General features: G+C 47.1%; 1 protein-coding gene across 1 annotated transcript in view; it reads left to right on the top strand.

Annotated features, from left to right (window-relative positions):
- Nucleotides 1-25,366, top strand: part of AQR (aquarius intron-binding spliceosomal factor) — a 576,085-nt gene that overhangs the window by 95,680 nt on the left and 455,039 nt on the right. Inside the window, exons 15-17 of the mRNA XM_069208869.1 lie at nucleotides 231-351; nucleotides 18,249-18,390; nucleotides 20,700-20,878. Of these exons, the coding sequence (XP_069064970.1) occupies nucleotides 231-351; nucleotides 18,249-18,390; nucleotides 20,700-20,878 (442 nt within the window). The remainder of the gene's footprint in view (nucleotides 1-230; nucleotides 352-18,248; nucleotides 18,391-20,699; nucleotides 20,879-25,366) is intronic.

The following is a 25,366-nucleotide window of genomic DNA, read 5'->3' as shown; positions in this document are numbered from 1 at the left end:
ATTACTTTTTGTGTGACTGACTGAAAGTTGGCCGTCCCTAATATCTGAGGCTATAATGGTGATAATGTCTAAGCTATGGCAATTATTTGGATCAGTTACATTCGGGGATCATCATGCAGAACAGTTTTCTTTGGTGTTAATGAGACTTAAAAATAAAGTACTGTAAAAATTAATCGAATTCTGAAATATGCCTTTCTCACTCGTTACTTTCGGTAACCTTTTATCCATAGGTCTCCCGTCATGAACGTCGCATTTCTCAAATTCAGCAACTGAACCAAATGCCCCTGTATCCAACAGAAAAGATCATTTGGGATGAAAATATTGTTCCAACTGAGTACTACTCTGGAGAAGGTGAGTATTAGGCAAGAGGGGTCCCAATTCACAAAATAGTCCTATATTTACACCTATGCACATTCTTCATACCACACTCCAGTCGTTTGTAAGCACGGTAAATAACAGATATGACCATTATCCAACTTATGAGACTTTATTTAGTGACCTCAGAAGGGTGCAATGCACAGCTCGCTTTTCCAAAATTCAGACCGCTGACCTTCAGTTCCCTCTATTTGTGAGTGACAAACATTCAGATCACTCTCTTAGAAACTGTGACATACCATTTTGCAGAGCATTTTTTTCTGCTTTTGCATATATCATTAGCATCCTTTATTTGTAAAGACATGACCTTATTGGTCTCTTAGCAAGGAAATCTTGAGTGAAACTAATAATACGGACATTTACAGCTAAAGTATGGTTATTCTTTACGACAACCACGAGCCAGTGTATGCTGGTCTTCAGTTTGCATGTTCGTTCTGCAATTAGCCAGGAAGCTAAGTTTGGCCTCATTCGAACTTGGAAGCATTAACGTTGCTCCACCTTTAAAGTATTACTGGGTGTAGGAAAATCCCCCTTTTGACGTCCATTATTCAAACATAAATTTAGAAAAGTCCTAAGCAGGGACTTTCCAGAGGGTCCATAAGGGCTGCATCATGTATTGTGCCACCCTAAGGGACCTCACTACAAATTGCATACAGCCTGCCATTGCAGACTGTATGTTGCAGACTATGAGTGAAAACACGACATGGCACTCTCATTGTGTGCCATGCCAGAATCACTGCATATAATATATGTAAGTGACCCCCTACAGCAAGCCTTTAGAGCAAGGTGCATTATATTTTGTGTGAGGTCAGATCTGCATGAGCAGATATGCCCTTGTGATGCCTAGGTCGATTACTAGATCATGCAAGTGAACAGGGAAGCCATCTTAAGGCATGTACTGGGCACAGGTCATTACAGGTTACGCAGCTACATAATGGCTTCACTGAAACCTATTATGTTTGGTATCAGACACCTCATCTTAATAAATCTGTACTGTTGCAAGTATTGGATGTATAATGACAAGCACCCAGAGGGCAGCTTAGAGTTGCCCTCTGAAACCTACCAGATTCTTAGTGTGCTAGCTGACTGATATTGGCAAGTGGAAGTGAAGCCCGCCCTGTAAGAAGCCAGAAACTATATTGCTCCGGAGGAAGGTGTTTCCATCTCCTCCAGCAGGATGGCTAGCAAATCTGCATACCAAGGCCAGGGACTTCTAAGTCCCTGCCACCTTTGATATGCTATCCGGGGATATGCCATTCCCTGCCCCAAGGCCCATTTGGCACTCGAACAGGTGGCAAATTAGCTATTCAAGTAGACGTGTTACACTACTAAGGCTAGTCACACCCCTCAGATAGGCAGTCTGATGTGCTCCACAAAAGAAGGGTTCCACCATCTTGTTTCTGGTGGAATTAGGAATTCTGACAGGGTTATGCCCACTCTCCACAGGAAGTGGTCATATATGGGGTGTAGAAACCCCAGGGGTGAGTAATTATAGTGTGTAAATAATGGTTCGATGGCATCTGTCGCTGTAGATACGCATGTTTTGCATAGCTCGCCATCTGGTGTTGGGCCGGAGTGTTACAAGTTGTTTTTCTTCGAAGAAGTCTTTCGAGTCACGGGACCGAGTGACTCCTCCTTTTGTCTCCATTGCGCATGGGCGTCGACTCCATCTTCGATTGTTTTTTTTCCGCCATCGGGTTCGGACGTGTTCCTGTCGCTCCGAGTTTCGGAACGGAAAGATAGCTAATTTCGGAAGATTTTCGTCGGTATTGTTGCGTTCGGGATCGGCGTAGTTAGATTCAACACCGCGTCTAAGATCGAAGAGCTCCGGTGCCCTTCGGGGTAATTTTTACGATCCCCCGTCGGGGCCTGGTCGGCCCGACCGCGTGCAGAAGAACGCCGATGGAACGGACCCCGTTCCGTTTCTGTCCCAAATGCCACAATAAATACCCCTATACAGACCAACACTTGGTCTGCAACCTGTGCCTGTCACCTGAGCACAGTGAAGAAACCTGCGAGGCCTGTCGTGCGTTCTGGTCCCGAAAAACACTCCGAGACCGTCGAGCCAGAAGACTTCAGATGGCGTCCGCGCCGACAGCCCACCGGGAGTTCGAGGAACAAGAAGAGGAGGGAACCTTTTCGATCCAAGAATCGGACTCCGAAGGATTCGACGATACACAAACCGTGAGTAAGACGTCGAAAACCACTCAGAAGAAGATTTACAAGGCCCAGGGGACGCCACTGCCACCAGGCCATGGCTCGACCCATAAATTCGGTGACCGACCGTCGGCACCGAAAAAGGCCCAAACAGTGCCGAGATCGTCCGACTCCGGTCGAGACACCGGCACGCAGCCTTCTCGGGACTGAGAAAGTGCTGGAGACAAGCATCGACACCGAGATACCGGTGTAGACACGGCTCGACGCCGAGACAGCGGCACCGAAGAAGATCGACGCCGAGAGGTTTCGGCCCCGAAAAAGAAAAAGTCACCTCGGAGCCGAAAAAAGATGCAGACAGGGTTTCGGTGCCAAAACAAACTGCAACCGACCCAGTTTCAGGCTCTTATACAGAAGAGCACTCGCTAACCTCCCAAATGCAAAAGCATAGGTTTGAGGAAGAGCTACACTCAACTGATGTAGACCATACGCAAAAGCGTATTTTCATACAGCAGGGGACAGGAAAAATAAGCACCCTTCCCCCTATTAGAAGAAAGAGAAGATTGGAGTTCCAAACTGAACAAACACCACAAACAAAAGTGGTGAAAAAAGTTACCCCACCACCCTCTCCTCCACCTGTGATTAACGTCTCACCAGCACAAACTCCATCACATTCCCCAGCTCACACCACCATGAGCCAGGGTGACCAAGATCAAGACGCATGGGACTTATACGACGCCCCAGTGTCAGATAACAGTCCGGAGGCATACCCTACGAAGCCATCTCCACCAGAGGACAGCACTGCGTATTCTCAAGTGGTGGCTAGAGCAGCACAATTTCACAATGTAAGCCTCCACTCAGAACAGGTCGAGGATGACTTTTTATTCAACACACTCTCCTCCACCCACAGCTCCTACCAAAGCCTGCCTATGCTCCCTGGTATGCTCCGGCACGCAAAAGAAATCTTTAAGGAGCCGGTCAAAAGTAGGGCAATCACACCAAGAGTGGAAAAAAAGTATAAGGCGCCTCCTACAGACCCGGCTTTCATCACTACACAGCTGCCACCAGACTCTGTCGTTGTAGGGGCAGCTAGGAAAAGGGCCAACTCCCACACATCTGGAGATGCACCACCCCCAGATAAAGAAAGCCGCAAGTTCGATGCAGCTGGTAAGAGAGTCGCAGCACAAGCTGCAAACCAGTGGCGCATCGCTAACTCCCAGGCACTACTTGCGCGCTATGACAGAGCCCATTGGGATGAGATGCAACATCTCATTGACCATCTGCCCAAGGACCTACAAAATAGGGCAAAACAAGTGGTTGAGGAGGGACAGACCATTTCCAACAACCAAATCCGCTCCTCCATGGACGCTGCAGATACAGCTGCACGGACAATTAATACATCTGTAACTATCAGAAGGCATGCATGGCTCCGAACGTCTGGATTTAAACCAGAGATTCAGCAAGCAGTTCTCAATATGCCTTTTAACGAAAAAGAACTGTTTGGTCCAGAAGTGGACACAGCGATTGAGAAACTCAAAAAAGACACGGACACTGCTAAAGCCATGGGCGCACTCTACTCCCCGCAGAGCAGAGGGAATTACAGCACATTCCGTAAAACACCCTTTAGAGGGGGGTTTCGGGGTCAGAGCACACAAGCCAGCACCTCACAGGCAACACCGTCCAGTTACCAGGGACAGTACAGAGGAGGTTTTCGGGGACAATATAGAGGAGGGCAATTCCCTAGGAATAGAGGAAAATTTCAAAGCCCCAAAACCCCTACTACTAAGCAGTGACTCACATGTCACTCACCCCCTCCACACAACACCAGTGGGGGGAAGAATAAGTCATTATTACAAAGCATGGGAGGAAATCACTACAGACACTTGGGTTCTAGCAATTATCCAACATGGTTATTGCATAGAATTTCTACAATTCCCTCCAAACATACCACCAAAAGCACAAAATTTGACAAAACATCATTCCAATCTCCTGGAGATAGAAGTGCAGGCACTATTGCAAAAGAATGCAATCAAATTAGTGCCAAACACACAAATAAACACAGGAGTTTACTCACTGTACTTTCTGATACCAAAGAAGGACAAAACGCTGAGACCAATCCTAGACCTCAGAATAGTGAACACATTCATCAAATCAGACCACTTTCACATGGTCACACTACAAGAAGTATTACCATTGCTAAAACTACACGACTACATGACAACTTTAGACCTCAAGGACGCGTATTTCCATATACCAATACACCCATCGCACAGGAAATACCTAAGGTTTGTATTCAAAGGAATACATTACCAATTCAAGGTACTGCCTTTCGGATTAACAACCGCACCAAGAGTCTTTACCAAATGTCTAGCGGTAGTCGCTGCACACATCAGAAGGCAGCAAATACATGTGTTCCCATATCTAGACGACTGGCTAATCAAGGCCCATTCGTTAATAGAGTGCTCAAATCACACAAATCATATCATACAAACCCTCTTCAAACTAGGGTTCACCGTCAACTTCACGAAATCCAACATTCTGCCGTGCAAGGTACAACAATACCTAGGAGCCATAATAGACACAACAAAAGGAGTAGCCACTCCAAGTCCCCAAAGAATTCAAAATTTCAACACCATCATTCAACGCATGTATCCATCACAAAAGATACAAGCAAAGATGATATTACAACTCCTAGGCATGATGTCTTCATGCATAGCCATTGTCCCAAACGCAAGACTGCACATGAGGCCCTTACAACAGTGCCTAGCATCACAGTGGTCTCAAGCACAGGGTCATCTTCTAGATCTGGTGTTAATAGACCGCCAAACTTACCTCTCGCTTCTGTGGTGGAATGTAAGGAAATGCCTCCTTGGCATGGTTGCCCCCTGACTTTTTGCCTTTGCTGATGCTATGTTTACAATTGAAAGTGTGCTGAGGCCTGCTAACCAGGCCCCAGCACCAGTGTTCTTTCCCTAACCTGTACTTTTGTATCCACAATTGGCAGACCCTGGCATCCAGATAAGTCCCTTGTAACTGGTACTTCTAGTACCAAGGGCCCTGATGCCAAGGAAGGTGTCTAAGGGCTGCAGCATGTCTTATGCCACCCTGGAGACCTCTCACTCAGCACAGACACACTGCTTGCCAGCTTGTGTGTGCTAGTGAGGACAAAACGAGTAAGTCGACATGGTACTCCCCTCAGGGTGCCATGCCAGCCTCTCACTGCCTATGCAAGTATAGGTCAGTCACCCCTCTAGCAGACCTTACAGCCCTAAGGCAAGGTGCACTATACCATAGGTGAGGGTACCAGTGCATGAGCATGGTACCCCTACAGTGTCTAAACAAAACCTTAGACATTGTAAGTGCAGGGTAGCCATAAGAGTATATGGTCTGGGAGTCTGTCAAACACGAACTCCACAGCACCATAATGGCTACACTGAAAACTGGGAAGTTTGGTATCAAACTTCTCAGCACAATAAATGCACACTGATGCCAGTGTACATTTTATTGTAAAATACACCACAGAGGGCACCTTAGAGGTGCCCCCTGAAACTTAACCGACTGTCTGTGTAGGCTGACTAGTTCCAGCAGCCTGCCACACTAGAGACATGTTGCTGGCCCCATGGGGAGAGTGCCTTTGTCACTCTGAGGCCAGTAACAAAGCCTGCACTGGGTGGGGATGCTAACACCTCCCCCAGGCAGGAGCTGTAACACCTGGCGGTGAGCCTCAAAGGCTCACCCCTTTGTCACAGCCCAGCAGGGCACTCCAGCTTAGTGGAGTTGCCCGCCCCCTCCGGCCACGGCCCCCACTTTTGGCAGCAAGGCTGGAGGGAACAAAGAAAGCAACAAGGAGGAGTCACTGGCCAGTCAGGACAGCCCCTAAGGTGTCCTGAGCTGAGGTGACTCTAACTTTTAGAAATCCTCCATCTTGCAGATGGAGGATTCCCCCAATAGGGTTAGGATTGTGACCCCCTCCCCTTGGGAGGAGGCACAAAGAGGGTGTACCCACCCTCAGGGCTAGTAGCCATTGGCTACTAACCCCCCAGACCTAAACACGCCCTTACATTTAGTATTTAAGGGCTACCCTGAACCCTAGAAAATTCCTGCAACAACAAGAAGGACTGCCTAGCTGAAAACCCCTGCAGAGGAAGACCAGAAGACAACAACTGCCTTGGCTCCAGAAACTCACCGGCCTGTCTCCTGCCTTCCAAAGAACTCTGCTCCAGCGACGCCTTCCAAAGGGACCAGCGACCTCTGCATCCTCTGAGGACTGCCCTGCTTCGACGACGACAAGAAACTCCCGAGGACAGCGGACCTGCTCCAAAAAGACCAACTTTGTTCCAAGAAGCAGCTTTAAAGAACCCTGCAACTCCCCGCAAGAAGCGTGAGACTTGCAACACTGCACCCGGCGACCCCGACTCGGCTGGTGGAGAACCAACACCTCAGGGAGGACCCCCGGACTACTCTACGACTGTGAGTACCAAAACCTGTCCCCCCTGAGCCCCCACAGCGCCGCCTGCAGAGGGAATCCCGAGGCTTCCCCTGACCGCGACTCTCTGAAACCTAAGTCCCGACGCCTGGAAAAGACCCTGCACCCGCAGCCCCCAGGACCTGAAGGACCGGACTTTCACTGCAGAGGTGACCCCCAGGAGTCCCTCTCCCTTGCCCAAGTGGAGGTTTCCCCGAGGAAGCCCCCCCTTGCCTGCCTGCAGCGCTAAAGAGATCCCTTGATCTCTCATTGACTTACATTGCGAACCCGACGCTTGTTCTAACACTGCACCCGGCCGCCCCCGCGCCGCTGAGGGTGAAATTTCTGTGTGGGCTTGTGTCCCCCCCGGCGCCCTACAAAAACCCCCTGGTCTGCCCTCCGCAGACACGGGTACTTACCTGCAAGCAGACCGGAACCGGGGCACCCCCTTCTCTCCATTATAGCCTATGCGTTTTGGGCACCACTTTGAACTCTGCACCTGAGCTGCTGGTGTGGTAACTTTGGGGTTGCTCTGAACCCCCAACGGTGGGCTACTTTGGACCAAGAACTGAACCCTGTAAGTGTCTTACTTACCTGGTAAAACTAACAAAAACTTACCTCCCCCAGGAACTGTGAAAATTGCACTAAGTGTCCACTTTTGAAATAGCTATTTGTGAATAACTTGAAAAGTATACATGCAATTGAAATGATTCAAAGTTCCTAATGTACTTACCTGCAATACCTTTCAAACAAGATATTACATGTTAAATTTGAACCTGTGGTTCTTAAAATAAACTAAGAAAAGATATTTTTCTATACAAAACCTATTGGCTGGATTTGTCTCTGAGTGTGTGTACCTCATTTATTGTCTAGGTGTATGTACAACAAATGCTTAACACTACTCCTTGGATAAGCCTACTGCTCGACCACACTACCACAAAATAGAGCATTAGTATTATCTCTTTTTACCACTATTTTACCTCTAAGGGGAACCCTTGGACTCTGTGCATGCTATTCCTTACTTTGAAATAGCACATACAGAGCCAACTTCCTACATGGAACAACATAAATTTAAACAAGGGGCGGCCTTTCCAAGACCCAGTGCCACAATACGTAATAACAACAGATGCTTCCATGACAGGGTGGGGAGCACACCTCGATCAACACAGCATACAAGGACAATGGAACGTACATCAAACAAAACTGCATATAAATCACCTAGAACTTCTAGCAGTTTTTCAAGCACTAAAAGCTTTCCAACCAATAATAGTTCACAAATACATTCTCGTCAAGACAGACAACATGACAACAATGTATTATCTAAACAAGCAAGGGGGGACGCACTCCACGCAGTTAAGCTTGCTAGCACAAAAAAATTGGCGTTGGGCAATTCACAACCAAATTCGCCTAATAGCACAATTTATACCAGGGATCCAAAATCAACTTGCAGACAATCTCTCTCGAGATCACCAACAGGTCCACGAATGGGAAATTCACCCCCAAATTCTGAACACCTATTTCAAACTCTGGGGAACACCTCAAATAGACTTGTTTGCGACGAAGGAGAACGCAAAATGCCAAAACTTCGCATCCAGATACCCACACAAACAGTCCCAAGGCAATGCCCTATGGATGAACTGGTCAGGGATATTTGCTTACGCTTTTCCTCCTCTCCCTCTCCTTCCTTACCTGGTAAACAAACTCAGTCAAAACAAACTCAAACTCCTATTAATAGCACCAACTTGGGCAAGGCAACCCTGGTACACAACGTTGCTAGACCTATCAGTAGTACCCTACTTCAAATTGCCCAACAGGCCAGATCTGTTGACACAACACAACCAAAAGATCAGACACCCAGATCCAGAATCGCTGAATCTAGCAATCTGGCTCCTGAAATCCTAGAATTCGGTAACTTACAACTTACCCAAGAATGTATGGAAGTCATAAAGCAAGCCAGAAGGCCACCCACCAGGCACTGCTATGCAAGTAAATGGAAGAGGTTTGTTTGCTACTGCCATATTAATCAAATACAACCATTACACACAACTCCAGAACATGTAGTGGGTTACTTGCTTCACTTACAAAAATCTAACCTGGCTTTCTCTTCCATTAAAATACACCTTGCAGCAATATCTGCATACCTGCAGACTACCTATTCAACTTCCCTATATAAGATACCAGTCATTAAAGCATTCATGGAGGGCCTTAGGAGAATTATACCACCAAGAACACCACCTGTTCCTTCATGGAACCTAAATGTTGTCCTAACTAGACTTATGGGTCCACCTTTTGAACCCATGCACTCCTGCGAAATACAGTTCCTAACCTGGAAGGTTGCATTTCTCATCGCCATTACTTCCCTAAGAAGAGTAAGCGAGATTCAGGCGTTTACAATACAAGAACCTTTTATACAACTACACAAGAATAAGGTCATCCTAAGGACTAATCCTAAATTTTTGCCAAAGGTTATTTCACCGTTCCATCTAAATCAAACAGTGGAACTTCCAGTGTTCTTTCCACAGCCAGATACCGTAGCTGAAAGGGCACTACATACATTAGATGTCAAAAGAGCATTAATGTATTACATTGACAGAACAAAGAACATCAGAAAGACTAAACAACTATTTATTGCATTTCAAAAACCTCATGCAGGAAACCCAATATCAAAACAAGGTATAGCCAGATGGATAGTTAAATGTATCCAAATCTGCTACCTTAAAGCTAAACGACAGCTGCCCATTACACAAAGGGCACACTCAACCAGAAAGAAAGGTGCTACCATGGCCTTTCTAGGAAACATCCCAATGCAAGAAATATGTAAGGAAGCCACATGGTCTACGCCTCACACATTCACCAAGCACTACTGTGTAGACGTGTTATCCGCACAACAAGCCACAGTAGGTCAAGCCGTATTAAGAACATTATTTCAAACTACTTCCACTCCTACAGGCTGAGCCACCGCTTTTGGGGAGATAACTGCTTACTAGTCTATGCAAAACATGCGTATCTACAGCGACAGATGCCATCGAACTGAAAATGTCACTTACCCAGTGTACATCTGTTCGTGGCATCGGTCGCTGTAGATTCGCATGTGCCCACCCGCCTCCCCGGGAGCCTGTAGCAGTTTGGAAGTTACCTTCAACTATTTGTATATGTATCATCTCAACCTTAAATAGGTACATACTTAGTCACTCTATTGCATGGGCACTATTACTACAATTCAACTCCTACCTCACCCTCTGCGGGGAAAAACAATCGAAGATGGAGTCGACGCCCATGCGCAATGGAGACAAAAGGAGGAGTCACTCGGTCCCGTGACTCGAAAGACTTCTTTGAAGAAAAACAACTTGTAACACTCCGGCCCAACACCAGATGGCGAGCTATGCAAAACATGCGAATCTACAGCGACCGATGCCACGAACAGATGTACACTGAGTAAGTGACATTTTCATTACTGCTCACAAGTAGGACAGAATGCAGACATGGAAAAGAATCTTGTTTATTTAGCTGTTGCCCTGCAGAATGCCCGGTACACTTCAGACCAGCAACACCTTGAAAGGATGTGGCTACACATGTTCCTGACAGATTAACCACTTTTGGCTGTCTTAATTTTAGATTTCTCATCTTTCCCTGATTAGTTTCAAACATAAATTTAGAAAAGTCCTAAGCAGGGACTTTCCAAAGTGGAAACACACAACTCAGCAAAATTTCCTGCAGACCTCAGCTTTCCTCTCTTACCGAAGAACAAGCCTTGAACCTTGAGCTATTACATGACCGGAAAGAATAACACTATCCAGCTGTTCTGGAGTGTCAGGAACTGTTGGAGGTTAACAGTATGTGAGCAGATAAGCATTTGTCAGACATAGACAACACATAGAGTATCAACCAGTGAAAAGGAATAAGCAAAACGTGGCTGGCACAGAATAAATAAGAACTGCATAAATCATAGAAATTACACATTCACAGTAGCCAATTGGTTACTATCCTATACTCCCCTAAATGCCCCTAAGTTCAGTATTTATGTGCCCCCCTCACAACAGGAACTTAGATTTGTCTGACTGAAGAAGGAGGAGGACAAAGAAGAGCTGACCAACACGAGAACTGAGGACCAGCCTGGATGTTTGATGGCAAAACCTGCCTACCTGCTACTATCCCAACAATCACTTGACTCGTCCTGCAGCTGTGCATCTCCCAAAGCCTTGGAGGGCCGCTAACACTTCACAAACTAGCCAGCATCTCCCTTTGGGTGGAGGAGCCACTTTCCTGCAACTTGCATGCACCGACCGCGGTGTCCGGTCCACTGATCTACTGACCACCGGGAACACCGATGCAGCTGTAACCCAGGAGGAGATCACTGTGCTCCAAGAGGACAGACCCATCTCCCCACAAACTTTGGAGATGACCTGCCCACCAAGAGTTGCCCTGCACCAATACCAGGGGTACCGGAGCAGTTGTAAGCAACAAGTCTTGTTTGTGTCTTAACCAGACACCACTGCTGCATCCGAGGGATGATGGAATCGGCGAGGCTGCACATGAGAGTGGCCCGACTGTCTGTTTTTCTACCCTCTCCACTTGTCTGACCCAACCCAGTAAGCTCCTGTGGCACACAGGACCAGCCAAATAAAGCCCTCTGCACCTGTGCGCCCCAGCTCAGGACTATCGACTGTGCCCCTTTTCTCCCAGGACCCTCGCAAACTGAGCTCAGCTTTGGAAGGTACCAAACTTGTTCCCAAGTCCCCCTCTGCAGCCTTTTTCTAAATGGTCTACTCTTTGCCACCTGTGTAGTGCGCAAGACTCCTGACCCATCCATCATCTCTGCACCCGGACTCCCCAGAGCATGTTAAACCGCACTGCTGGTGACTCTTGTGACCTTGACCCACTAGCATCCTAAGACCTAAAGGGGACCCCTGAGATACTCATGCAAGTACTCTTATGCAGTATATGTTTCTTCTCCATTGAAAAGCATTACTGCGTAAAATGGCTTACCTCCATTTGCAAAGTAACATTCTGAACAGTACTTACCTTGTCTGAAGATTTTTGGTGTCTAAAAATAATATAAAAAGTTGCATTTTTTTAATAATTGGTCTCAAGTGTCTTCTTGACTGTGTGTCTTTTTTTTTTTTAAAGAATATATTTTATTTTTTCAGTTGAAACATTTCACCATGTAGTCACAGCCTAAGAAGATATGATAATTACAACAGTACAATTCCCACAAAGCCTGCCCCTCCCCCCCACAAGCTGGTTGTCATTCGGTATAGATCGTTCCAACGCTATATAAGCATTTTACTTAGAAGTCGCTGGTAGTGCAGCAGGCCATCATAGCAACTGGGATGCAACCCCCCGTATCTCCCAATTGTTCCAGAGGTCTCCTGATGCTAGCACACACATTCCCCTGTTGTGCCAAGAGGTCCCAGGGGGCTGTACCTGCGTTCTCATTCTCCATCACCAATTCCTCCAGGTCTGTCCCCCATCATCTTTCTCACCCAATTCAATAATCATCACCCACGCCACAAAATCTTCAGCTAATCGATCATCATGTCGCACATGTTTCATTCTGATTTCCTCCGCTACTGTCCATTCAGACATATCTCGGTTCCACTCCGTGTAGCTAGGGCCCTCGCAATCATCCATTTGATAGCAATGCTCTGCTTTGCCAGCAGCATACCTAGCAGAAGGAATCTACAGCTAAGTTTCTTCTTCGGTGGAGCAGGAATCAGCACCACCCGTGGGGTGCACAACACATTCCACTTAGTCGCCCTGCTTAGGTTGTCGAATATTGTTCCACAGAAGGTCATTATCCTGGGGCATTGGCACACAATAAGTTGAAAATCTGCGACCAGGGCACCACCACAAACACACTGGGATGATCAGGTAGCATATATATCATGCAAAGTTTTAGGTGTGAGTAACGCCTGGTGTATGTAATGCTATTAACTGGAAGCGTGCATTGGAGCTCTCAGTGCGTGAACCCTCATGAATATTCTCCCAGTCTTGGTTGGAGAGCTCTTCTCACAGTAGACCCTCCTATTTCTCATGTGCCTTGGGTATAATGGTCGACAGGTATGCCCTCCGTGCGTGATACAGGAGGAAATTAGTCTACGAGCCCCCAACAGCATGTGCATTGTTACCAACGTCTGTGTGGGTATGGTCCCCTCTGGGAAGCAAGGCCACATCTTCCGCGCTGATGCTGATATCGTCGCATTTTGTAGGTATTGTCTGGTATTCAACACGAATGCCTCTTACATCTCTCCCCACATGAGGAAGTGGCAGCTCAAATATAAATCTCTGAGGAGTTCACTGCCCCCAACTTTCCTTTTTTGCACAGACATAACTTCTGTTATCCTGGCGAAGGGTTTTAAAGCCCAGAGTTGCATTTCATGTGCTTACGGTGCGCAGCGCAACACTCTTGGGACCATTTGCTCCCACACTCAACATACATGCTATATTACAAATGGAATCTCTGCCAAAATCCACGAGCCGCAACTAAGCAGTTCCGGGAGTGGCAGGCCCCCGTGTGTACCCTTCAGGAGGCCTTTTTCCTAATTATCTCCTTCACTAAGCCAATATATACTAGAGCGTTGTCCACCATGTGTGTAGTCTTCCCCACCTTGATTCCCCATGGTCTCATTTTGTGGTGCAGGAGTTCCGCTACAGTGTCTACAGCAAAACATTATAGTGATGGCCCATTATAGAGTTCTTTACTGCTGCTCATTTTTAAGCTTAAAAAAAGCCCTATTATCAACATAATGCTTGTTTTGTCCCCCCCTCCCCCCCCAATCACTCGAGGCAACCCTAAAGGGGGACGCCTCACCAGTTCAAAGACCCCTGTGTTAGTGGTACCCACATGGTCTGCTGGGAAGAAAGGGGGCTGCATAGTGAGGCAAGGGACCCAACCTTCAGCATCTTCACCAGAGTATGGTTCCCTAAGAAGGTCCTTTCTGATAGGGGTACCAACTTCATGTCTGCATACATTAAATCTTTGTGGAATAAATCTAGTGTGACTTACAAGTTCACATGCCTATATCATCCCCAGACAAATTGTTTAGCTGAAAGATTCAACAAAACCATGGAAAGCATGATCATGGGTTTGCCTGACAAACTCAGGAGGAGATGGGATGTTCTCCTACCATGCCTACTATTTACCTACAGGAAAGTCCCACAAAAGAGAGTGAGCCTCAGCCCATTTGAGCTTCTGTTTAGGCAACCCATGATGAGCCTGGCTACAGGATGTTGGAAGAAATCCCTAAAAGAGTCAAGTAGTAAGAAGTGGACTACGTACAAGTCCTGTGGTCTCGCGTGGCAAAGTGCATGAAGAAGGCAAATAAGAATCTGAAGGCCAGGAGCTACTGAAACAATGGTGTAATCAGAAGTCTTCCATAGTTGAGTATCGGCCATGTCAGAAGGTGTGGGTTTTGGAGCCTATGGCTTCCAGCACCCTCCAGAACAAGTGGACTGGGCCTTACCCAATGCTGGAAAAGAAAGGGAAGGTCACATACTGAGTGCTTTCAGGCACCGCCACAGGGTTTTCATGTAAAACAGCAGAAATCCTGCCATGACAGGGCTGATATGACTAAGCTTATGGTGGTAGATGGGCAAGAGGAAAAGGAAAATGTTTCTTTTTTGTCTGCAATATATTTCTAGGGAGTCATACTGGTATTCACTTTTTATTCAATTTTGCTGTTGCAGGAACCTTTTGATGAAGGTGCCCAGTTTTGTCAGCGTCTCCCCCATACAGGTGTCTTTTTGTTAAAGGACTTTGAAAGGCCAAAGTTAGATTTGCATTAGAAGGGCAAAGGAAGCTAAACACCTGCTTGCTACATAGTTCTTCTGTCATATCTGCATAGGAAGATGCAATAAGGAGCTTCTCATTGAAGCAACTTAGGCAAAACAGCACTGATTTTCATGCATATTGGAAAAGTCGATCCAGCATGGCAAGAAACCACCTCCACATTTTGATTTGCCTTGTTGTCTAGCAGGCAGTGTATTATATCCTAATCCATGATGGCTGAAGTTAGTGTGAAATCTTAGACTGTGGCTACCTTATCTTGTTTAAAAAATGTATAAGCAATTTGAAGATGGTGCATTACGGCCTATAATGGAATGTCGAACACATATGATCACATCAGCAGTGATATAAACAAAGAGAGTGACGATTTTATGTATGTATGATTTTACATATCAAGACATATCCGGCCTTCAGCTAGTCCTAACAGTGTATGTCTAACTTCATGAGCAATAACACCAATTTGCACTTAGTCCTTAATAATTAATCAAAAAAATCAGCCAACATTTAGAATCTTCTGCATGAGAGCAGTGGCTTTCTGCATGGGTGTCTTCTTTCTACAATCATGTTCTCTATGATTCCCACCTCACAAGTGAGATGTTGCTTAATATTGTAATTGTAAGGAAATGCCTCCTTGGCATGGTTACCCCCTGACTTTTTGCCTTTGCTGATGCAAAGTTTTGATTTGAAAGTGTGCTGAGGCCTGCTAACCAGGCCCCAGCACCAGTGTTCTTTCCCTAACCTGTACTTTTGTTTCCACAATTGGCACACCCTGGCATCCAGGTAAGTCCCTTGTAACTGGTACCCCTGGTACCAAGGGCCCTGATGCCAAGGAAGGTCTCTAAGGGATGCAGCATGTCTTATGCCACCCTGGGGACCCCTCACCCAGCACAGACACACTGCTTGCCAGCTTGTGTGTGCTAGTGAGGACAAAACGACTAAGTCGACATGGCACTCCCCTCAGGGTGCCATGCCAACCTCACACTGCCTATGCCGTATAGATAAGTCACCCCTCTAGCAGGCCTTACAGCCCTAAGGCAGGGTGCACTATACCATAGGTGAGGGCATAAGTGCATGAGCACTATGCCCCTACAGTGTCTAAGCAAAACCTTAGACATTGTAAGTGCAGGGTAGCCATAAGAGTATATGGTCTGGGAGTCTGTCATGCACGAACTCCACAGCACCATAATGGCTACACTGAAAACTGTGAAGTTTGGTATCAAACTTCTCAGCACAATAAATGCACACCGATTCCAGTGTACATTTTATTGTAACATACACCCCAGAGGGCACCTTAGAGGTGCCCCCTGAAACCTTAACCAACTATCCATGTAGGCTGACTAGTTATAGCAGCCTGCCACACACCAGACATGTTGCTGGCCACATGGAGAGAGTGCCTTTGTCACTCTGTGGCTAGTAACAAAGCCTGTACTGGGTGGAGGTGCTTCACACCTCCCCCTGAAGGAACTGTAACACCTGGCGATGAGCCTCAAAGGCTCACCCCCTTTGTTACAGCACCACAGGGCACTCCAGCTAGTGGAGTTGCCCGCCCCCTCCGGCCACGGCCCCCCTTTTGGCGGCAAGGCCGGAGGAGCTAATGAGAAAAACAAGGAGGAGTCTCTGGCCAGTCAGGACAGCCCCTAAGGTGTCCTGAGCTGAGGTGAGACTGACTTTTAGAAATCCTCCATCTTGCCGATGGAGGATTCCCCCAATAGGGATAGGAATGTGCCCCCCTCACCTTGGGAGGAGGCATAAAGAGGGTGTACCCACCCTCAGGGCTAGTAGCCATTGGCTACTAACCCCCCAGACCTAAACACACCCTTAAATTTAGTATTTAAGGGCTCCCCAGAACCTAGGAACTCAGATTCCTGCAACCTAAGAAGAAGAGGACTGCTAAGCTGAAAAACCCTGCAGAGACGACGGAGACACCAACTGCTTTGGCCCCAGCTCTACCGGCCTGTCTCCCCACTTCTAAAGACACTGCTCCAGCAACGCTTTCCCAGGGACCAGCGACCTCTGAATCCTCAGAGGACTGCCCTGCTCTAGAAGGACCAAGAACTCCCGAGGACAGCGGCCCTGTTCACCAAAGACTGCAACTTTGAAACAAAGCAGCAACTTTGAAACAACTTGCGTTTCCCGCCGGAAGCGTGAGAATTGACACTCTGCACCCGACGCCCCCGGCTCGACTTGTGGAGAACAAACACTTCAGGGAGGACTCCCCGGCGACTGCGAGACCGTGAGTAGCCAGAGTTGCCCCCCCTGAGCCCCCACAGTGACGCCTGCAGAGGGAATCCCGAGGCTCCCCCTGACCGCGACTGCCTGCTCCTCAGATCCCGACGCCTGGTAAAGACTCTGCACCCACAGCCCCCAGGACCTGAAGGATCCGAACTCCAGTGCAGGAGTGACCCCCAGGAGGCCCTCTCCCTTGCCCAGGTGGTGGCTACCCCGAGGAGCCCCCCCCTTGCCTGCCTGTATCGCTGAAGAGACCCCTTGGTCTCCCATTGATTTCAATTACAAACCCGACGCGTGTTTGCACACTGCACCCGGCCGCCCCCGCGCTGCTGTGGGTGTACTTTCTGTGTGGACTTGTGTCCGCACCGGTGCCCTACAAAACCCCCCTGGTCTGCCCTCCCAAGACGCGGGTACTTACCTGCTGACAGACTGGAACCGGGGCACCCCCTTCTCCATTGAAGCCTATGCATTTTGGGCACCACTTTGACCTCTGCACCTGACCGGCCCTGAGCTGCTGGTGTGGTAACTTTGGGGTTGCTCTAAACCCCCAACGGTGGGCTACCTTGGACCCAAACTTGAACCCCGTATGTGGTTTACTTACCTGCAAAAACTAACAAACCCTTAGTCCCCCTAGGAACTGTTGAAAATTGCACTAAGTGTCTAGTTTTAATGATTTATGTGAAAAGTGTATATGCTATTTTGCTAATTCAAAGTTCCTAAAGTACCTACCTGCAATACCTTTCATTTGAAGGATTACATGTAAATCTTGAACTTGTGGTTCTTAAAATAAACTAAGAAAATATATTTTTCTATACAAAAACCTATTGGCCTGGAATTGTCTCTGAGTGTGTGTTCCTCATTTATTGCTTGTGTGTGTACAACAAATGCTTAACACTACTCCTTTGATAAGCCTACTGCTCGACCACACTACCACAAAATAGAGCATTAGAATTATCTCTTTTTGCCACTATCTTACCTCTAAGGGGAACCCTTGGACTCTGTGCATACTATTCCTTGCTTTGAAATGGTGCATACAGAGCCAACGTCCTACAGTAATAAATAAAATTCAAATCTGCTTCAGGCTCTGATGACAACTTCCCTAAACTAGGATTGGTTAATCAGTGTTATTCTCAATAAAAGGTTGCTCAATGAAGAACTTCTGTTACATTTAATGAACTAATTCTGCTATTTGTTGATGTACGTATCAGTGATAGAACAAGACTACCTTTATTCCTACAGGTTGTCTGGCACTCCCGAAATTAAATCTGCAGTTTCTTACCCTCCATGATTATCTATTGCGGAACTTCAACCTTTTCCGTCTTGAATCAACGTATGAGATTCGCCAGGATATCGAGGATGCAGTCAGCCGAATGAAACCTTGGTAAGTTAGAATCCCTTCAGGAATGCTCTCATGTACAGTGCCAAACATGACATTGCAAGCAACCCTAGTGGGAATACATAAACAGATCTCCAAGTATCACTGAGAAATAATTCTGCAATTGAAATGAATGGTTAATATGTCTTATGGATAGAGTTTAGCATAAAAGAGTGATTGAAATGTCCTCTTTTTTTAGGTCTTGGCTTTAGACGGCGCGCATGCACCGTCTGGAACCGAGGCATGCTGTATCTACATTGTGGGCTTCGGCCTGATCGTAGCCTTCCCATTTGCTGGACCCATCATCACTCCATTTTGCAGTATCCTCATTCGTGAAGGGCATGCATACGGCATGCCTTTTCCACTGTTTAGCCCTCCCCAAGAGTACCAGCCTACTACTGTTTACTTACGCAGCAGCCATTCTTCGCCATTGTTTCAGGATTCTTATTTTTTATTTTGGTTTTAATGGGTGACCGGTCCCGCAACACATTAGGAGTGGTATTGTTCCTGTCGCTAGGACTGTTCCATATGACTGCTTTCTTTTCCAGGTAGGCTTGGAAGTTTAACATTGTGGTTTGTGTTTTATGAGCTACACCATTGAGTCTGTGAGATTGGAAACCTTTTAAAGCGACAGTGTTTGTTAAAGGAAAGTTCTGCACTTTTGTTCCTGTCGCTCAGTTAGTTTCATGTGGCTGCTTTCTTTTCCATGTAGGCTTGGATGTTTAACATTGCTGTTTGTGTTTTATAAGCTGCACCACTGAGTCTGCCCTCTGTGCCTCTCTGTGGGTTTCTGCAAGTTTCTTGTCCTCTGTTTGTGCCTTTCTGCCAGTTTCTTGCACTGTGTTTGTGGCTCTTTGCTTGTTTGCTTCTTGTTTCTTGCCCTCTGTTTCTGCCTTTTGTTTCATTTCTTGCTCTCTGTGCTTGTCTCCCGTTTCTTTCCCTCTCTATGTGCTTCTCTGCACGTTTTCTGCTCTTTTCTTGCCCTCTGTTTGTGCCTTTCTGCCCATTTCTTGCCCTCTGTTTGTGCCTTTCTGGCCGTTTCTTGCCCTCTGTTTGTGCCTCTCTGCCTGTTTTCTTGCCCTCTTTTTCTGCTTTTCCACTTGTTTCTTGCCCTCTGTTTGTGCCTGTTTAACCGTTACTTGCCCTGTTTGTGCTTCTCTGCCCATTTCTTGCCCTCTGTTAGTGCCTCTCTGCCCGTTTCATGCCATCTGTTTCTGCCTTTCTGTTCGTTTCTTGCCCTCTGTGCCTCTTTGCCCATTTCCTGCCCTCTGTTTGTGCCTCTCTGACCGTTTTCTGCTTGTTTCTTGACCTCTGTTTCTGCCTTCCTGCTCGTTTCTTGCCCTTTGTTTGTATCTCTTCCTTCCTGTTTCTTGCCCTCTGTTTGTACCTCTCTTCTGTTTTCTACTCGTTTCTTGCTTCTGATGGCGGGCTGCTGGTGTTTCACATCCCCATCCGCCCGTTGACCACCCCCATTTGCCCTTCCATTCACCACTACACCGCCCTCCCATTCACCACTCCCACCCAATGCCGAGACCTATTGGCTTTGCCAGTACTTGCTGGTGCATTAGCATCAGTATCAGGGTTGATGTACATTGCTGGATCGATTATCAATTTCTATGTTATTTCATAGCAGTGCAGTCCCAGAGCAGTGTTGAGGTTTCATTGATGTGATATTTGATTTCACAGAAGCAAGGATTAAAGGGTATATTGTATTAGTGCATGGGCACGGTACAGCTGGACTTTTAGGACTATTGTATTAAGAAACTGAAGGAAAGGCATTGATTACAGGATTGGGGGAAAGGGCTGAAGGGGAAGGTAATGAGCTTCTGACTGAACACATATTGCAGACATTATTGCTTTGTTGGATGCTCAGATCTGAAGACCTGCACATATCCCATAATCTCCACTCAAATCTAAAAGTACACTTCACCAAATTCCTCTCTCAAAAAAGCAGACCTATGCAATCCCTATCATTGGTTTTAAAGTAGTGACCCTTCCAGAAATAGAGCTTTCTCCCTTCAACTTCTATTTTGATTTCCACAACTTATATCTGCTGGAGTGATATTTTTATAGAATTTGCCTGCTTTCTGTACCTGTGTTTTAAACTATATAATGTTTTTCATTTACATACTCTTATCGGTGTAGCTTTTTCACTAGTCGCCTACTTAACCTTAGTATACTAAACATGCAGCATTAATTCTTATGGAAAATATATTAGTAAATCATGCCTTTTTAGTTGCTGTAGTTAAAAGAAAAGATGATTTTCAAAACCTTGTACTTCCATTAATGGCTTTAATTTTTGTTTTCTTTCTCAGGCAGTCTGAGTATGGCGGTGTCGTATTTGGTGGCTGGGCTCGCATGGCACAGCCTATTGTTACCTTTACAATAGTAGAAGTGGCCAAACCCAACATAGGCGAGAACTGGCCCACAAGAGTGCGGGCGGATGTCACCATTAATCTGAATGTGAGAGACCACATCAAGGTGGAGTGGGAAGGTACAGTACTTTAAATCCTGCAACTTAACCCCCCTCACCCAAAACCAGTCTCCCAAAGTTGCGTAGGTCTGCATGCTCTTGCACTAGCCACTCATTGTGTGTCAGTTCAACCGGTTTTACAACATTTTAGTTCTTGCTGCATTCTACAACAAATACTGCTTGCTGGTGAACTAAAACTTATTTCCAGGATTCATCTATTATTGTCAGTCACATTTATTGTGAACAGTTAAGTTGGCCTTAAGTTTGTCAAAATTTTAACTCAAAATAATTGTCAAAATTTCTAATGATTAACATTTAATTTCAGAAAAATAGTAAAATTAAGCAATTCATTTAAGTGCTGGCTAATAGCCGGAACCTTTGAAGACAAAAAGGTAAACCTGGTTTACTTTGTTGGCAGAGTTCATCATTCACAAACTGTGCAGTAGAAAAAAAATCACTACTTTATGCCCCCTCTCTAAGGGCCATATGTACGAACACATTTTCCCATTGACACAGAATGGGAAAAACCCTTTGCTACATCTGGCCCGAAGTCTCTTGTAAAAGGATTGGAGGTGCAGGAAGACAGCTGGAGTGACCGGTTTATCGGGATGTAGCGTCTCAGCAGAACCCAGTGAAGCTCTCTGAGAGTGGGATGAGTATATTCATAGAGAATGTCAAAGTATCCACACAGCTAAGACTGGACTAATTATAGGTCGGAAAAAGCCAGAGAAGTTGCTGTCTTAATACCCTGATCTTACAGCAGCTATATTGTAAACTTGATTGCTCACTCCTGTAGGAAGTTGGCTCTGTATGTGCTATTTCAAAGTAAGGAATAGCATGCACAGAGTCCAAGGGTTCCCCTTAGAGGTAAAATAGTGGTAAAAATAGATAATACTAATGCTCTATTTTGTGGTAGTGTGGTCGAGCAGTAGGCTTATCCAAGGAGTAGTGTTAAGCATTTGTTGTACATACACATAGACAATAAATGAGGTACACACACTCCGAGACAAATCCAGCCAATAGGTTTTTGTATAGAAAAATATCTTTTCTTAGTTTATTTTAAGAACCACAGGTTCAAATTCTACATGTAATATCTCATTCGAAAGGTATTGCAGGTAAGTACTTAATGAACTTTAAATCATAAAAATTGCATGTATACTTTTCAAGTTATTGACAAATAGCTGTTTTAAAAGTGGACACTTAGTGCAATTTTCACAGTTCCTAGGGGAGGTAAGTATTTGTTAGGTTAACCAGGTAAGTAGGACACTTACAGGGCTTAGTTCTTGGTCCAAAGTAGCCCACCGTTGGGGGTTCAGAGCAACCCCAAAGTCACCACACCAGCAGCTCAGGGCCGGTCAGGTGCAGAGTTCAAAGTGGTGCCCAAAACACATAGGCTTCAATGGAGAAGGGGGTGCCCCGGTTCCAGTCTGCCAGCAGGTAAGTACCCGCGTCTTCGGAGGGCAGGCCAGGGGGGTTTTGTAGGGCACCGGGGGGGACACAAGCCCACACAGGAATTTCACCCTCAGCAGCGCGGGGGCGGCCGGGTGCAGTGTAGAAACAAGCGTCGGGTTTGTAGTGTTAGTCTATGAGAGATCAACGGATCTCTTCAGCGCTGCAGGCAGGCAAGGGGGGGGTTCCTCGGGGAAACCTCCACTTGGGCAAGGGAGAGGGACTCCTGGGGGTCACTTCTCCAGCGAAAGTCCGGTCCTTCAGGTCCTGGGGGCTGCGGGTGCAGGGTCTCTCCCAGGCGTCGGGACTTAGGATTCAAAGAGTCGCGGTCAGGGGAAGCCTCGGGATTCCCTCTGCAGGCGGCGCTGTGGGGGCTCAGGGGGGACAGGTCTTGGTACTCACAGTATCAGAGTAGTCCTGGGGTCCCTCCGGAGGTGTTGGATCTCCACCAGCCGAGTCGGGGTCGCCGGGTGCAGTGTTGCAAGTCTCACGCTTCTTGCGGGGAGCTTGCAGGGTCCTTTCAAAGCTGCTGGAAACAAAGTTGCAGCCTTTCTTGGAGCAGGTCCGCTGTCCTCGGGAGTTTCTTGTCTTTTCGAAGCAGGGGCAGTCCTCAGAGGATGTCGAGGTCGCTGGTCCCTTTGGAAGGCGTCGCTGGAGCAGGATCTTTGGAAGGCAGGAGACAGGCCGGTGAGTTTCTGGGGCCAAGGCAGTTGTCGTCTTCTGGTCTTCCTCTGCAGGGGTTTTCAGCTAGGCAGTCCTTCTTCTTGTAGTTGCAGGAATCTAATTTTCTAGGGTTCAGGGTAGCCCTTAAATACTAAATTTAAGGGCGTGTTTAGGTCTGGGGGGTTAGTAGCCAATGGCTACTAGCCCTGAGGGTGGGTACACCCTCTTTGTGCCTCCTCCCAAGGGGAGGGGGTCACAATCCTAACCCTATTGGGGGAATCCTCCATCTGCAAGATGGAGGATTTCTAAAAGTCAGAGTCACCTCAGCTTAGGACACCTTAGGGGCTGTCCTGACTGGCCAGTGACTCCTCCTTGTTGCTTTCTTTGTTCCCTCCAGCCTTGCCGCCAAAAGTGGGGGCCGTGGCCGGAGGGGGCGGGCAACTCCACTAAGCTGGAGTGCCCTGCTGGGCTGTGACAAAGGGGTGAGCCTTTGAGGCTCACCGCCAGGTGTCACAGCTCCTGCCTGGGGGAGGTGTTAGCATCTCCACCCAGTGCAGGCTTTGTTACTGGCCTCAGAGTGACAAAGGCACTCTCCCCATGGGGCCAGCAACATGTCTCTGGTGTGGCAGGCTGCTGGAACTAGTCAGCCTACACAGACAGTCGGTTAAGTTTCAGGGGGCACCTCTAAGGTGCCCTCTGGGGTGTATTTTGCAATAAAATGTACACTGGCATCAGTGTGCATTTACTGTGCTGAGAAGTTTGATACCAAACTTCCCAGTTTTCAGTGTAGCCATTATGGTGCTGTGGAGTTCGTGTTTGACAGACTCCCAGACCATATACTCTTATGGCTACCCTGCACTTACAATGTCTAAGGTTTTGTTTAGACACTGTAGGGGTACCATGCTCATGCACTGGTACCCTCACCTATGGTATAGTGCACCCTGCCTTAGGGCTGTAAGGCCTGCTAGAGGGGTGTCTTACCTATACTGCATAGGCAGTGAGAGGCTGGCATGGCACCCTGAGGGGAGTGCCATGTCGACTTACTCGTTTTGTCCTCACTAGCACACACAAGCTGGCAAGCAGTGTGTCTGTGCTGAGTGAGAGGTCTCCAGGGTGGCATAAGACATGCTGCAGCCCTTAGAGACCTTCCTTGGCATCAGGGCCCTTGGTACCAGAAGTACCAGTTACAAGGGACTTATCTGGATGCCAGGGTCTGCCAATTGTGGATACAAAAGTACAGGTTAGGGAAAGAACACTGGTGCTGGGGCCTGGTTAGCAGGCCTCAGCACTCTTTCAATTGTAAACATAGCATCAGCAAAGGCAAAAAGTCAGGGGGCAACCATGCCAAGGAGGCATTTCCTTACACAACCCCCCCCCCCAAACGAAAGAGGATGAGACTAACCTTTCCCAAGAGAGTCTTCATTTTCTAAGTGGAAGAACCTGGAAAGGCCATCTGCATTGGCATGGGCAGTCCCAGGTCTGTGTTCCACTATAAAGTCCATTCCCTGTAGGGAGATGGACCACCTCAACAGTTTAGGATTTTCACCTTTCATTTGCATCAGCCATTTGAGAGGTCTGTGGTCAGTTTGAACTAGGAAGTGAGTCCCAAAGAGGTATGGTCTCAGCTTCTTCAGGGACCAAACCACAGCAAATGCCTCCCTCTCAATGGCACTCCAACGCTGCTCCCTGGGGAGTAACCTCCTGCTAATGAAAGCAACAGGCTGGTCAAGGCCATCATCATTTGTTTGGGACAAAACTGCCCCTATCCCATGTTCAGAGGCATCTGTCTGCACAATGAACTGCTTAGAATAATCTGGAGCTTTTAGAACTGGTGCTGAGCACATTGCCTGTTTCAGGGTGTCAAAGGCCTGTTGGCATTCCACAGTCCAGTTCACTTTCTTGGGCATTTTCTTGGAGGTGAGTTCAGTGAGGGCTGTCACAATGGATCCATATCCCTTCACAAACCTCCTGTAATACCCAGTCAAGCCAAGGAATGCCCTGACTTGAGTCTGGGTTTTTGGAGCTACCCAGTCCAGAATAGTCTGGATCTTGGGTTGGAGTGGCTGAACTTGGCCTCCACCTACAAGGTGGCCCAAGTAAACCACAGTTCCCTGCCCTATCTGGCATTTGGATGCCTTGATAGAGAGGCCTGCAGATTGCAGAGCCTTCAAAACCTTCTTCAGGTGGACCAGGTGATCCTGCCAGGTGGAGCTAAAGACAGCAATATCATCAAGATAAGCTGTGCTAAAGGACTCCAAGCCAGCAAGGACTTGATTCACCAACCTTTGGAAGGTGGCAGGGGCATTCTTTAAACCAAAGGGCATAACAATAAACTGATAATGCCCATCAGGTGTGGAGAATGCTGTTTTCTCTTTTGCTCCAGGTGCCATTTTTATT

Source organism: Pleurodeles waltl, chromosome 9, assembly GCF_031143425.1.
Source record: "Pleurodeles waltl isolate 20211129_DDA chromosome 9, aPleWal1.hap1.20221129, whole genome shotgun sequence".
Taxonomy (NCBI): Eukaryota; Metazoa; Chordata; class Amphibia; order Caudata; family Salamandridae; genus Pleurodeles; species Pleurodeles waltl.
This window is presented reverse-complemented; position numbering and strand designations above follow the sequence as displayed.